Source organism: Astatotilapia calliptera, chromosome 20, assembly GCF_964374335.1.
Source record: "Astatotilapia calliptera chromosome 20, fAstCal68.1, whole genome shotgun sequence".
NCBI classification, from domain to species: Eukaryota; Metazoa; Chordata; class Actinopteri; order Cichliformes; family Cichlidae; genus Astatotilapia; species Astatotilapia calliptera.
The window spans coordinates 26,938,666-26,954,297 of record NC_137441.1 but is presented as its reverse complement, the minus strand read 5'-3'; the positions used below and the strand labels follow the sequence as shown (position 1 = coordinate 26,954,297).

At 42.2% G+C, this 15,632-nt stretch overlaps 2 protein-coding genes across 3 annotated transcripts; both read left to right on the top strand.

Moving 5' to 3' along the window:
* The first annotated feature begins 858 nt into the window (after window positions 1–858).
* LOC113012988 (tonsoku-like protein) lies at window positions 859–4,330 on the top strand. Its single transcript, XM_080295503.1, has 8 exons — window positions 859–938; window positions 1,072–1,228; window positions 2,009–2,320; window positions 2,507–2,614; window positions 2,691–2,945; window positions 3,030–3,103; window positions 3,233–3,366; window positions 3,800–4,330. The coding sequence occupies exons 1-8, from the start codon at window positions 859–861 to the stop codon at window positions 3,994–3,996; spliced, it is 1,317 nt and encodes a 438-aa protein (XP_080151629.1). The 3' UTR covers window positions 3,997–4,330.
* A 56-nt stretch (window positions 4,331–4,386) lies between these two features.
* LOC113012987 (TELO2-interacting protein 1 homolog) lies at window positions 4,387–13,997 on the top strand. 2 transcript variants are annotated; one of them, XR_013904068.1, is made up of 5 exons: window positions 4,387–5,845; window positions 7,350–7,520; window positions 7,685–7,833; window positions 8,153–8,293; window positions 12,614–13,997. XR_013904068.1 is itself a non-coding variant. In XM_080294743.1 (5 exons), the coding sequence occupies exons 3-5, from the start codon at window positions 7,780–7,782 to the stop codon at window positions 12,662–12,664; spliced, it is 246 nt and encodes an 81-aa protein (XP_080150869.1). In that variant the 5' UTR covers window positions 4,387–6,049; window positions 7,350–7,520; window positions 7,685–7,779; the 3' UTR covers window positions 12,665–13,997. The 2 variants fall into 2 exon arrangements, 1 of the variants encoding a protein (XP_080150869.1); XM_080294743.1 differs by having other exon boundaries at window positions 4,387–6,049.
* Window positions 13,998–15,632: the final 1,635 nt, after the last annotated feature.

The window sequence follows — 15,632 nt, the reverse complement described above, 5'->3', positions numbered from 1 at the left end:
CACTCATCTGGGCCAAGAGTAGAGGAAACTGCCTTATCTTCTGCAGCTGGAATTCAAAACAAGTATTTGAACTCGGACACGGCCTGCAGATTAGACTGGGTTTGTTTGGTTTTTCTTTTTCGTGCTTTTCCCACTTTTCTAGCTTGTTGTGCCCTTTTTCTTTCAGGATCTGCAGTTTCCTCCCTGTCCAGTAGAGGCCTCTCTCAGAGAAAGAACAGCTTGGGGATGCAGATGATGACGATTGGAGATCAGACACACCGCCCCCACCTCTCCTTATCCATGCTTAGGTCAGAAGTGGAATGCTCTTTTGCTGTTTGTTAGTTACGGATGGAGTAACACTAACTAAGGAAATACACACAACACAGTGATTGTGAATAAGTCACTCCAAGTGTGAAAAGGTGATAGTCAGAGTGAGACTACACATGAATTATTCAGGAAATGCACACTCAGTGAGAGAATAACTATAATTCAGTGTCACTAGGGGATATAACTTGAAGATGATGTGTCTTCATTTCTGATTCATTTTGAACAGTGATGAATGTGGAAGTAAATGAGCGCGAGCTGATCAAAACGGGCGAGCTGTTTTTACATATTTCTGCAGCCTGGATGCCGTGGGCTTTGTCCAGGAGTAAAAGATGACATCGCCCATTTCGGATCTTATATATAGTTATACCTTGGTGTTTTGTAGCATCACCTGACAAACTTTTACTTTCCTGATGTTTAGACTTTCTGATCCCTCCACAGACTCTGCTTTGTCTTTCTACAAAGAGTTGACGACATTAAATACAGATGTTTTAACAGTGCTTGAATGTTTTATTTTGTTTAATCTAGCCTCCAACTCAAACTTTGGTTGCTCCTATGCCCACGTCACTTCCTCCACCAATCAGAATGAGGGTCCGGGTTCAGGAAGACGTCTTCCTGATCCCAGTTCCACAAAGGTCGGTGAAAAGTTTTAAGTTTGAGCAGTACATAAAAATAAATCCCAATCTGATTGGTATAGTGTTTTGTTGTTGTTGTTGTTGTTTTGTTTTTAATTTCTGTTTAATCGCCGGTCATTGCTCTGCATCCCAGTGAGGCCAACTCCTGCTCTGTGTCGTGGCTGTGTGAGCAGGCAGCTCAGCGTTACTACCAGAAATGTGGCCTCCTGCCTCGTCTCTCTCTGCAGAAAGAAGGCGCTCTGCTCTCCCCGCAGGACCAGCTACTGGCCGTCCTGCACACAAATGAAGAGGTGAGGTGACACTGAGGAGAGCCAGAAGTGACCATACTTGGACCACAGACAATTTAAAAGATGCTGAAGACTACCATGATTGGTTGATGAAGTCTGATCACGAGTGTTTAAGACAAATGTTGTCACCGTTGCTATCTTGGATTTAAAAAAAACAAAACAACCCACAGTGACAAGAGGACGGCTATGACTGTGAAACAGCTTGCATGTCAGCCAGTGAGCATACTCCTTTTCTTAGGCAAAGTATGGCCCAAATTCATAAAATAGACTTTCTCATAGACACAGAGGTCTTTTCATTAAATCACTGATAGAAGGAATGGAGGTTCTAGGTCCTTCCACAATGACTTCATCTTTCTTACCCAGATGAGGCGTGCAGGTTTTAGACTGTATGATTCTGGTAAGAAGGTGAAGGGCTGATTATGTTAACAAGCTGCCTGAGAAACTACAATCTGAGAAACTGTAAAGATTAGAACCATTTCTATTACCAGACTGGATGCTGACTTGCTTTTGGAGCCAGCTTCCAGAAGACACTGAAGGAATCACAGTTTTTGGGATTGAATCCTTGGCTTCACTTTCCCGCACCAGTGCAGGATAACTGATGGGTTTGTGTTGTGGGTTCTGGCTGACGTTTGCTCGTGGGGATCTCCCTCCTCTCCCTGAGCGATACAAGAAGGCCTGTCAAAGTCTGGCAGTGGGTGAGCAACACAGAGGAAATGCATTATAAAACGGACACATGTGCATTCTTGTATTCTGTTATGAAGTACCATCTCTTTCTACCTGTAGATGAGAACAAGCGTGTCTCCCGGCTATGTGAGGTTCGGGACCGGGGTTCCTCCGTGTCAGGACTCCAAATGTCTCGGTTTGGCCGCCTCTTCCCTCAGCCCGCTCCTCCGTGCCCTAAAACTTCAGGCCAGCCTCACGGAGCTGCGAATTTCTGGAAACCGTATGTCTGACGACCTTCTCCCTGAGCTGATTGCCACAACGCTCACCATGCCTCGTCTGCAGCTGCTGGACATTTCTGCCAACTGCATTACAGGGGACGGCCTGGAGAAGGCTGTAAATGCTTTAAAGGGACAGAGTGCACCTGCATTCCCGGTAAGGGCCTCAGCTAGCCAATAGTGGCAGCTCCAGGTTTACCATCTAACCTGTATTTAAGTACCTCTGGTCTTAATAACTACCTTAGATCTTAATAACAAGCTAACCTGATTCATATCAATGATATCTGTCAGAGAGAATTGGCTCTCGTGATCATTTGCTTTTTCTGCTCGTTTCCACTCAAAGTGCCTGGAGGAGCTGGACCTCAGTATGAACCCACTGGGGGACGGCGTGTCTGAGTCTCTGTCCTGTCTGCTGTCCTGCTGCCCTGTGCTAGCCAAGCGGTCTCTGCAGGTCTCACTGCTCATTTCCTTCAGCAGCATCGACTGCTGCTAGCCAGCGCGCTCACAGGTGACTCTCTAACAAGCAGCTGACTGAAGCCTTAAGCTTCACTGAACTCCCACCCATAAGCAAAACTGCAACTAACTTTACATCTTCTGAACGTTCAGGCACAGGCCATTTGAAAGCAGTGTGCCTGTCCCTCAATCCCCTGGGCTCCACCGACTTTGAGCTGGTGTTAAAGACTCTGCCCCTCCACTGCCTCCCACACGTGGACCTGTCAGCTGTCTGCAGAGGGCCTGCTGATTACCCGGCACTGGAACACCTCGCCAAAGTCCTGTCACAGGTGTGCACGCAAAAATCATGCAATGTCATTTATTGTCGAAAGATATAATTGTGCAATCAGGTTAAGACTTTTGTGTTTTTGCAGGACGAGTGCTCTCTGACCCACCTCAGCCTGGCTGCAAATGGGCTGACAGACAGCAGTGTAGCTACCTTGGCGAGGTGTGTGTGTGTGTGTGTGTGAGGGCGTCATTTCTACGGCTCAGTTATTACTCATGTTAGTGGGGCTTTGCCTTTGTTTAAATTGTCACTCTTTACTGGCCTGTTGGACTTTTTCTTATTATTTCACAGGTGCCTCTCGTCGTGTCCCACACTGGTGAGTCTGAATCTGTCAGGAAATCCGTCTGTTACATCAGTGGGACTTCACAACATCCTGGCGTCTGTCAGAGAGGCCCGTCGACCACTGACACTTCTAAACCTCGAAGGTATGTCTGAACTTGGAGATACTCCATGGAGTTCCTTTTTTTTTCTAAAGCTATTCTTAGATTCACCGTTTCACACTAATTCACAATTTGGATTTCTTTGATGTTTTTATCACCTGTGCAAAGTTGTACTTGGCAACAGTTTCTTTCTTGCTATCAGTGCGTTTCCTTTTGACGCATTTCTAAGTTTGAACATTTAGTATGTATGCACAGAGGTGTTACATGATGATTACACACACAGACATTACAATATAGAAGTGTGGTTTAAAGATTTAAAAAAAAAAAGATTAGCTGTGAATTAATTTTCCATTTTATGGAGCAGAAAACATTGCTGAACGCTAGCTAACAGGCTACATTTGGATGTCAAATATTTATAGGGGGGAAAATGGAAATTATGGATATGAAATAAAATGATTCTTTGTTGCTTAACCTGCAGGTTGTCAGGTCTCTGGCCCCTGGGAGAGTCAAGACCTGGACAGTTTGTCAGAGCTGGTCCAGGATATCCGTCTTTGCTCTCAGACCCTCAACAAGCTGGACCGACAGACCTTGAAGCAGAGCTGGGACAGGACTCAGTCACACGGACACTTTCTCGACCGAAACTCCAAGTGCCTCCTCTCTGCCACCTCTACTTGAGGGTGGCAGGTGTGTTCATAATAAATAATTAATAATGAATTATTAATTTCCTAATAATTCATAATAAAAGTGGTCATTTTTATAAACATTTTGTTTAATGAGGCTACACCAAAAAGAAACAAGATAAAAACAAAATAAAGTGACATGGCGTCCACCGACAGTCTGTGGATAGCTTGTGTTTTATGCATTTTTGTCTGCCTTATTTATACATGTAAAGCTCTGTATCTGTATAAAGAGTTTGTGTTAGTGTGTGAGAGGTTTTGTGTCACAATGGTCCTGTTTTGTAGGATTTGATTTAAAAAAACAAACATAATTAAAGTAACCAACGATGCTATACGTTGACATCGTTCTTTCACTGTAAGACAAAGCAGGCTATGGTGAATAATCACAGCGATTTTCAGCTCTGAAGAAATCTATCTAGGAGCTATGACAGTGTAAAGACACCCTGCAATTTTAAATGTGTGGCGACATTTGAATGAGGCGCGTACCAGTAGAGGGAGCCAACGCACCACGAATGGTACACAGCCACAGATGCGCTTTGTGCAATGTATTTGTGACATGCAGGAGTGTCCGCAAAGAAATGTGGATAAGTTGTAAATCAAAAGCTAAAGAGCTCATTCTTGCACTGTTTTGATCAGAACACACGTGGGAATGTTCAAGTGTTGAGAATTTGTAATTATAAAGTGAATTAGGGAACGATATTAGATACTGCCACTGGCTAGATTTCAACCTGGGTCTCTCGCTCCCAAAGCGCGTTCTCTACGCCGCGGCCTGCCCTATAATATATTTCAAGCGTTTACCACAACTGAGAGGTGAAAACTGCCGTTTCTTCGTCTTACAAAATGTTCTGTAACTCCAAAAGTACACGGACTGTCGACATCATTCTTTCACTGTAACAATCAGCAGGCTTTAATAAAAAAGGAAAAAAAAAATCAAGGCGGTTTTCAGGTCTCTAAAGAAAAATACATCTAGGAGATATGAGGAGTTGAAAACGCCTCTGTTACAGAATTTCAGCTGTCATTTTCACTCAAGTCTCCATAGACTTTGAATGTGGACATTTTTTAACTGTGTTGCTTCGAGGCCATTTGCGAGAAAACGGCAACTCCTACAATAATGACAGTGCCATTTTGTTAAAGGCAAGAAAAATACCTACATTTTGATGTATAATTTGTGTTAATGAAGGCAAAATTGAGCGTTTGTTCGGACATGAAGAAGAGATTGAGAAAGCGACAATGCATGGTGTGTTTGGCGTCCATAGCAACCATAACAACCAATATTGATTGATGGAAGAGATTTTGAGACAGGGGTAAAAAAAAAAAAAAAAAAGGCAGAGAGAGCCCATTCTGTAGGCTCGCCTGTAGGCTTCTAGCAAGCGTAGCAAGTGAATTTCAGAGCCAGGGATTTTTTTTTTTTTTTTTTTTTTTTTTTTTTGTGTCCCCAACATATGGTCCGCATGGGATTCGAACCACTGCCCTCTGTCCTCAATCTCTGCCATAGGGCCTGTCACGTTCCCATGAGCCACTTGGACGGCCCGGAATGACAGGGCAAAAGTGCTATATTTAAAGTGCACACCTGCGCAGCCGCACCCCAATTTTCGGCTCTTTTTCATTAGCTGGACACCAGGCCTTATCTAGTCAGCCGTTCCAACCACATCCCTGCTAATGTGTGCCTACGTCAAGCCGCATACAAGTGTAACGCTCACAATTTTCTGCTATCACTCTAAGGCAACTTAAGTGTTAGTGACGTCACACCTATGCGCCACTGCCCTCTGTGGAGAATGGGAGAAATGTGCTTGCACCTCAACCTATGGACTCAGACGGACATTCAATCATCATCTTCCTCACTCAAGGTAACCTTATGGCTTGTAGGAACACTGCACGTGTATGATAAGACTGTAGCCGTTCAACCGGCCCTCGTAAGGTTGCTGAAGACAGTGAACACCGTGGAATTCTCAGTATCACTGTGGCCCTGGGTTTTTCCACTGTCCTGCTAAGTGCTTATGTAATTGTAACCAACATAGGAGAGAGACGTAACATCGTGGAAGAGACATAAAGTGAGTAAAAACGATCTAAATGCATTTAGAATATATTTAGAACTACAAATTACACTTTTCTTAGCAATTATTGTTTTTTATGTCAAGCTTCAAGCTAGCTTCTTTATTGGGGCTTGGGACCAGCAAAAGTGTGACCCGAAATTTGGTCTTTAAGTCTGGTCATTAGCGTGTCTGGACCCAAACTACACTGCAGGTCCCAAAGTCAAATGATCACTGAGAGTTAAAAATCTGTCTGAAGTTAGAAGTTAGCAGAGAGTTAGCTCACTAGTTTCCGTCTAAATATAATATACCAGGTTCTGACTGAGGGATTTCTAAAACAAATTAAAAGGCACAGCTCTGCTATCACTTCTGACATACATGAAGACAGGAAAGTAAGCAGCAGTGATGTTTGTAGGGTTACTGAAGTTTGGCTAGCTGGTATATAGTGATGTGCTATGTGACTAGCGAAACAGCTATGTTAGCATAACATTAACACAGTGATGAAGGGGAACTTTTTTCCACTGGATAAGAATTAAGGTGAGGGTTCCCGATGGTTAGGGACAAATGCAGTGGCATGGCAGGATGCTGTAAACGGACCAAACTTCAGTCAAGAGAACAACTGAGATAATCCATCCACATACAGGTTAGTCATTAATGTGCTGCTGCATTGCCTGGGCTGTAGTTACATGGTAAGGTTTTAAAAACTGAGCTTTAAAATGAATAGTTGTAATAAAAACTGAGAGAGGCCGACAGTGATCGCTTACTTTTTGTAAGGGGCTTGTTGAGATTAAATAGAACAAGTTACAAAGCATTAAAACATGTTAAAAACACAACAGCCTTATTAAACGCAGAGTAGTTTGGGCCCAGAAGTAGGATTGATCACGTCATCACTTAAAGACCGGATAGACACATGGTGGAGTTACTCATGTTTACTGTTGTTGCCACTTTCTAAATGTAGCAGGATGAATATTATATGTACTGGTTGATCCCACTTTTAGTCAGGCGCATTTTGAGGAGAACTAACTTTTCTTGTTATCAAATTATCAGTATCTTTGGAAACATTTAATACATCGTGATGGTTTAAATGTTCAGTCGTTTTCTGTTATAGAATTCATATTCATAATAATATTTAGACAGCGGCACTATAGGTGTTTGCAGTTTTTGCAGTTTTACAAGCCGTCACGGTAAAAATATGGAATTAAATGTCACTAATGGGCTCTTTTCAAAAACATCAGCATCTCTGTCACACTGATTTTGATTAACTGACTTATTTTATTGTAATCAAACCTATTTTGATATTGTTGTCTTTTTTTTCCTTTAGCGAGGTGGTTTCCTTCCAATTGTTGCAGGACCAGTATGTCTGTCAGCTCCAGGTAGAGCTCCAGTGACCAGGAAGACCTCAGCATTCGCCAATTCCTGCTGAATTACCGCAAACAGAAAGAACTGGCAGAGGGCATTGGAATAGAGGATGATTATAACACTGAAGACCAAGGTAATAGGTCTGTCTAAGGGCCAGTGGAATATAAGCTATAGGTTGTAGTGGTGATTATTTTAGATTCAGAGTGTAGAGGAGATGGATCATTGTAATTAAGAGTCATAGAAATCTGAACCTCACTGCTAAACTGGCAGTCTAACTGTACATGTGCTCCATTGCAGAAGTCCCTCCCACTGAGTGTGAGGATGTTGAAGATACTGGTAGTCCTGATGTGAAAGCAGAGCTTCCCTCCCACCTCAGCATCACTAAGGATGTTATGGAGCGCTGCATTCATCTGCTGTCTGATCCCAACCTCAGGCTCCGACTCAAGGTACTGTATCAGTAGTTTTACGTAGAGTCAACTGTTGGACTAATAACAAAAATAATCATTCTTGTGAAGGTAGGACCGCCAGCGTTGGTACAATTCATCCTGTCAGAACTGTGCGGATGACTGTTCAGTGGTGTAATGCTCATCAAGGAAAAACATTCAGTCTGGTCCAGGAGTGAAACAGAAATAAGTCTGTGCTGAAGTCGTGCCTGCTCAGGAGTTTGGGCTCTCAATGAAGACCTCAGTAATTAGTTTCAGCTCACATATAATCAGGATCAAAACAGAGATAATTGTTAGGTGTGTTGTGCGTCTTTGTCTTTAGGTACTAGACGTGCTGGAGTTGTGCGTTCAGGTGCTGAGTGAGAGGGAAAATGAACTGCTGCCTATGGCTCGTCGCTGCTGGCCAGCACTCCTGCAGAGACTCACAACTGATGACCCATTAGCAGTCCTCAGAGCCTTCAGGGTAAGTAAAACAAACCTCTCTTTTCATTATGTGAGTCAAAATTATTCAAGTCGTCTTTAGTTTTAAACTCTTAATAGTGAAAGAATGAAAGATGCTGCCCAACAACAGGCTTATTTCATTCAGAAATAGTTCTATTATTTACTGGACTGGCACAATTAGTGTTGGTAAGCTTTAACGTTCTAACCTGTCAAAACACACGTCTACTTTTTATACTTTTTATACACTGTTTGATCAGCGGACATCAGAGCAACTGGCATGTCACTTTTTAACACTGGTAGATTATTTCAGCAAAAGAAGTTAAAACATTGCTCTGATTCTATATTGACTTGTAACACAACAACATGATCTACAGATATTGTCTCAGAGTGTCTTTAAAATTCCACACGTGAAGCTGTTAAAGCCACAGCACATGATCCTAATTTACGATTAAAAACTGGCCACGTGGAATATTTAAGAAGAACGGGCTCTTTCTCGTCACACAACCTCACAGAGAATTGCAATCAAACCGCGCAGTTCAGCAGCTGAAGCGCTGCACATAGTCAGGCCCATAAATAGTGGAAGAGTGGATGTCTGAAATCCAGGGATGTGCAAACAGCCTGCTGTGAAATCCTCCCTGAACCACCTCAGCAGTTTTACTGAGCTCATTAGGAGTTAGCAGAGGTTAAGTCCAGGCTTGGTCTACTTTTTATACTCTTTCATCTTTTTCCTAGTTCCTCTTCTTTCCCTCCTCCCTTCTTATCTTTACCCCATATTTTTGGAACCAGGATCATATTTTTAAAGGATTTGTTCTTTTGGTGTAGATAGTTCAGGAAGTTAACTCAACCAAGCAGTCTTTGGGTTTCGGCTAAGTAATTCAATTCAATTCAATTTTATTTATATAGCGCCAAATCACAACATAAGTCGCCTCAAGGCGCTTCATAGATACAGAGAAAAACCCAACAATCATATGACCCCCTATGAGCAAGCACTTTGGCAACAGTGGGAAGGAAAAACTCCCTTTTAACAGGAAGAAACCTCCGGCAGAACCAGGCTCAGGGAGGGGCGGCCATTTGCTGCGACCGGTTGGGGTGAGAGAAGGAAGACAGGATAAAAGACATGCTGTGGAAGAGAGACAGAGGTTAATAACAGATATGATTCAATGCAGAGAGGTCTGTTAATACATAGTGAGTGAGAAAGGTGACTGGAAAGGAAAAACTCAATGCATCATGGGAATCCCCCGGCAGCCTATGTCTATTGCAGCATAACTAAGGGAGGATTCAGGGTCACCTGGTCCAGCCCTAACTATATGCTTTAGCAAAAAGGAAAGTTTTAAGCCTAATCTTGAAAGTAGAGATAGTGTCTGTCTCCTGAATCCAAACTGGAAGCTGGTTCCACAGAAGAGGGGCCTGAAAACTGAAGGCTCTCCCTCCCATTCTACTTTTAAATACTCTAGGAACAACAAGTAGGCCTGCAGAGCGAGAGCGAAGTGCTCTAATAGGGTGATATGGTACTACAAGGTCATTAAGATAAGATGGGGCCTGATTATTTAAGACCTTGTATGTGAGGAGCAGGATTTTGAATTCAATTCTGGATTTAACAGGAAGCCAATGAAGGGAAGCCAAAACAGGAGAAATATGCTCTCTCTTTCTAGTCCCTGTCAGGACTCTTGCTGCAGCATTTTGGATTAGCTGAAGGCTTTTTGAACATCCTGATAATAATGAATTACAGTCGTCCAGCCTGAAAGTAATAAATGCATGAACTAGTTTTTCAGCGTCACTCTGAGACAGGATATTTCTAATTTTAGAGATGTTGCGCAAATGGAAGAACGCAGTCTTACATATTTGTTTAATATGTGCATTGAAGGACATGTCCTGGTCAAAAATGACTCCAAGGTTCCTCACAGTGTTACTGGAGGCCAAGGTAATGCCATCCAGAGTAAGAATCTGGTTAGATACCATATTTCTAGGCTTTTCAGGGCCGAGTACAATAACCTCAGTTTTATCTGAATTAAGAAGCAGAAAGTTAGCGGCCATCCAGGTCTTTATGTCTTTAAGACATTCCTGCAGTTTAACTAATTGGTGTGTGTTATCTGGCTTCATGGACAGATAGAGCTGGGTGTCATCTGCATAGCAGTGAAAATGTATGCTATGTCTTCTTGTCATGATCCTGGGTCCTTTTGACCCAGCGTTTTGTGTTTTCTCTTCGCGATTTTGGTTCTGTTCTCTAATTGGTGTTTACCCTGTTCCCCCCCCCGTGTGTTCCTGTTTTATTGTGAAGGTCTGCGTCTTATGTGAGTGTTTTCAGTTTGCCTCCCTGGTCTCGTCATGTTAATCACTCCCAGCTGTGTCTCCCACCTGTGTGTAATCTCCCTGTGTTCTGAGTGTATTTAAGTTGTATTTTCTGTCTTAGTAATCGCTGGTTCGTCTGTGTTGTTTCCCCTCGGTCTCCCTGCGTCTCCCCGTATGTATTTCCCCGGACCTCCCTGCATCTTCGTTTCTGGTTTGTCTTATTAGTTTACCCAGTTTAGGTTTCTAGTTTCATGTTTTGCCACCCTTGCTGTTTGTATTGACCCACTATCATAAATAAACACCCACCTGCACCAGAACTGCCGTCCTTTTGGTCCTACTACAAATCCACACGGCTTGCCCCGCAAACCGTGACACTTCTAATGATGCTGCCTAAGGGAAGCATGTATAATGTAAACAGAATTGGTCCTAGCACTGAACCCTGTGGAACTCCATAATTAACCTCAGTGTGTGAAGAGGACTCTCCATTTACATGAACAAATTGGAGTCTATTAGATAGATATGATACAAACCACTGCAGTGCAGTACCTGTAATACCTACAGCATGTTCTAATCGCTCTAATAGGATATTATGGTCAACAGTATCGAATGCTGCGCTAAGGTCTAGCAGGACAAGCACAGAGATGAGTCCACTGTCAGAGGCCATAAGAAGATCATTTGTAACCTTCACTAAAGCTGTTTCTGTGCTGTGATGAGCTCTGAAACCTGACTGAAACTCTTCAAATAAACCATTCCTCTGCAGATGATCTGTTAGCTGTTTGACAACTACTCTTTCAAGGATTTTTGATATGAAAGGAAGGTTGGAGATTGGCCTATAATTAGCTAAGACTGCTGGGTCTAGAGATGGCTTTTTGAGTAAAGGTTTAACTACAGCTAGCTTGAAGGCCTGTGGTACATAGCCGATCATTAGAGATAGGTTGGTCATATTTAAGATCGAAGAATTAATTAATGGCAGGACTTCTTTGAGCAGTTTTGTAGGAAGTACTGTTTAGAATACCAGAATAGGGAGGATGGTGTAGGTTTAAGTTTATTAGATTGATACATATGTACCAACAAGACAGTGTACATCACTGTCACAACGACGTTTGTTTTCATTCAAAGGCTTTATGGTTTTTCCTATAATACCTGGTGGGCCGGTCTCTAGTCAAAATGCCCGGGCTGATTTTTTTGTCCCAGTCCAGCCCTGATCATGAGAGATGTCATGCTTTGACTCTGTGTTTTACTTGCATCTATTTGAAAGAGTGAGTGTAAACACAAAAAATATTTTATTTTATGTGCTGGAATGTGCAGAAAATAGGTTTAAATGTTAAACTAATTTATTCAAGTCAGAGAATGTTGCATATAATTAAATTTTTGCTTGATGCATAAAGTTAAAAGATTAAAACTAATAAAACAAGTTTTAAAAAGAGACCTTTCCATTTGATTACATTTTGTATGATGGATTATGCAGAAAAAGTAGAATTGGGCTGAAAGATCTATCACTTTATCACCGCTTCAGGTTGTAAATCGTGCTTTTAAAAAGTAACTAAGTAACTAAGTAATTAATTACTTTTGAAAATAAGTAATCAGTAAAGTAACGGGATTACTTTTTGGGGGAAGTAATCAGTAATTAGTTACTGATTACTTTTTTCAAGTAACTTGACCAACACTGTTCAAATCTGGAGGCACTTGAGTCAGTGAGGGACAGAAGGTCAGTGAACAAACTGTACAGACTAAAGTCAAAATGTGGACAATAAAGCTGTTGTTTCAAGTCTAACAACTGACACAGCTAATATATCCTCTAGTGTTGAGTGATACAACATACATTCTGTTTTCTTTGTGAGGTTGTAATCATCAGTATTGTTGCGTCTGTCCTTTGCCCAGTTATTAAATTTTGTAGTGATAAGAATTTAAAGTCCTTTACTGAGGTGCTCTGTTGGGTCTGTTCAGATGCATATTCAGGAAGGATTTTTCAACAATTTGTTCCCATTATGATCAATTCAGACCAATTTAAAGTTTTTTATATAACCTAAAAACTGTCTATTCCTACGATTAGAACCCAAAACAGTTTCAACATCTTACCAAGAGTGAAGAGTTCAGCTGTTGAGCGGCTCATCCCACCATCACGGATCCCCACTCTGCCTAAACACACTGGTCCTACCCCATCAGGCTGGATGCCTACTGCGGGATCTGCCCGAATTCGTCTCTGCCCGAATTCGTCTCTGCCCTACATGATCTGCAGCTCCCGACACGACATCCTGATTTACACTGATGTAACCAATAGCAACCAGAAATTAACGCTGATATGGAAAATGGAGGGTGACATTCGGGCTCTAGAGAAGGACGTGAGGCAGTACCTGAAGGAGGTGATGGGGGAAAGAGCTGCTTACACAGGTCAATGTGATCACCATGACCGTGAAGGTCAAAGGTCACTTCGATATGAGCTGAAGGACTGGCTGGTCAGCAAAGGTTTCTGACTGAAAGAGCTTGAAGTGCTGGCATCGACCTGCTGAAGGGACAGAGAGGGGTGGAGGAGGACTGCTGACCTGTGCCAACTTAATGAACTCTTTGACAGCAGTGAGATGTGATGTGACCACTGAGTGTAAAATGATGTAGGTCAGGTTAAGTAATCATCATTAAACGTAGAAGCATAGCAACTGCCTGTTTATTGTTACCCATGATTTCTCCAAAAAAATAGGTAAAAAATCTCGACTCACCGTTTTTAGATTCTTCAGACTGAGTTGCAATTTGAGTATCCACATTATTATTGACAATATACACATTAGGACATTCATTACTGCAACAGTGTGCAACAACATTACAATGATCTGCTTTATGTCATGTAGGTCCTTTAACACTGACACTTTTCTGTGGAGGTCAATGTGTAGAAATGCTACAGGTGGGCTGTTTGTTTGTTTGTTCTTTAGTTAGTGTTGCCAACAAGATGACGTTAGACGTCTGTGATATGAGTGTGACAAACGCTTTCAGCCTTAAAGGGTCCAAAAACATTTATTACTGATGAAATTCACAAATCTCTACATTCACACTGGGTGCAGCATGCAACAATAAAAACATTTCAAAATAAAACCACAGCAGGTTGTGATGGAACTTACACATGATATAAAATATTACACATGATGAAGTAGATTTCTTTAAGAAAAAAAGATAATTTAAACACGTATTTTAAGCACTTTGGCAGAATTGGCTTTTACATGTGATATATTTCACAATGTTTAATAAGCTTCATACAGTTAAGCACAATCACTGCATGACAGAAACACAAGCTTAATCTCTCTTAATAATAATAGTGTACAGCTACGCTGCTTATTAAATAAAAACAAACAGGTTACAATGCTTTTATTTTTATTTTAGTAGAGACTCAAAACTTAGAACAGACAGCTGCTGGGGTTTGGAAAAGTACTGAACAAATATTTTAAATATACTTTAATCGTTTCTGGAGCAGCCTTTGGGATCGCCAAAGGCTCTCATTGTCACCAGCTAGTGACACTAGCTGGTCATAAGGTGTTACCCAGTCAGCCGTGCCAACCACAACCCTGGCAATGTGTGTCTGCTACCAGCTTCTCAGTAAGGAAAATCGGTATTGACTTTCCGAAAAGTCATTAAAAGTGGCTAAATGACGTCATCGACTAATTTGCAGAATTCGTCAGATTATGTAAACTGTAGGAGAGAGAAATAACATCGTGGAAGTGAAATAAAGTGAGTAAACACCCTTAGATGATTATATTTAGTTGCAGGGTGTGCATCATTGGTTTTGCCCAGCGGGATTTGTGGGACGTCTTCGTTGTCATGGCTACCGAGGACCGCTTGGATCAAGCTGGCCATGAATGGTTATGAATGGGTTCAGTTTATCCTTTCTCCATTGTCCAGTGCCATTTCTATAGCACGTTTAAAGGCGACACAGCTGACCAAAGGGCTTTACAAGTTAGCTCATGCACACATATAAAATTGAATGAAATGAAATTTGATTTATTAGCTGTAATCTTTTAACTTTATGTACACTGCATCATCATCATTGCATCAAGCAGCAAAAATGAAATCTTTTATGTGGCAATGCCGGCTCCTGTACTGTACTCCTGTAAATCCCAATCAACATACCATATTTATACAATTTTCATGTATTTTCTTAGTGGCTCCTTGGTGGAGGAGACACCCATCCTTAGGGCTTCCAAAGCTAGTATACTGTTACTGCTGGTCCCAAGCCTGGCCAAGAAGGTCACACTGCTCTTGACGAAGGCGGTTGCACTTTTCTCCTCTCCTCCTCTCCCTTAGTTTCACTGCTTAGCCTCTTATGTCCTTGTCTAGTCTCGTGTTTTTTGTATTACTTTTCCCTGGAACACTCTCTCACAGTCTGTTCTCTAAAACCTAAAAAAGGAATTATGAATTGGATCAACTGGTCCCTGAATGCAATTGACACCCCTTTCTCAATGAGAAGTTTGGGCTTGGGTGAGCCTGAGTGTTGAAGATATCTACCTATTCGGAACCATGGTAACAGGGTTCTGGCTGATCGGAGCTGGCTTGGCCCTGACTTATCGAAGAATTAAGAAAGCGGAATCGGCTGTTCAAACCCCCACAAGGCTGCCCGCCGGGATTGGAACGATGGGAAGAGGCGTGAGTTTCTCAAAATGGGCTCATTGAGTGCAGCACGGATAAGATCTTGGAAAGGCAACGGCTGCTGTGAATACTCAGAATAAGATCTCTGAGTGCAGACTGGATTACATCTCGGAAGGGCTAGCTCGGAATAACATCTCTGAGCGCAAATTGGATGACATCTCGGGGAGGCACACTGTCGTGAGTTCTCAGAATCGGCTCCTTGAGCACAAGAATGACAACATCACAGAACGCAAGTATGGCGAAGCTCGCGGCTCTCCAACGGGAGATTGAGAGATCAGTGTTGGACTGTAGAACTGCTTTGAAATTCATATGAGCTGTTCGCACTAAAGTAAAAAGCACCATCACCTCATGCGGATACCCTCTCGGCGCCAGCTGCGGTAGCAAGGCTGGAGCCGAACAACAACACCCTGATAACGTCTGTGTTTAGACTGTTCCTTCCCATT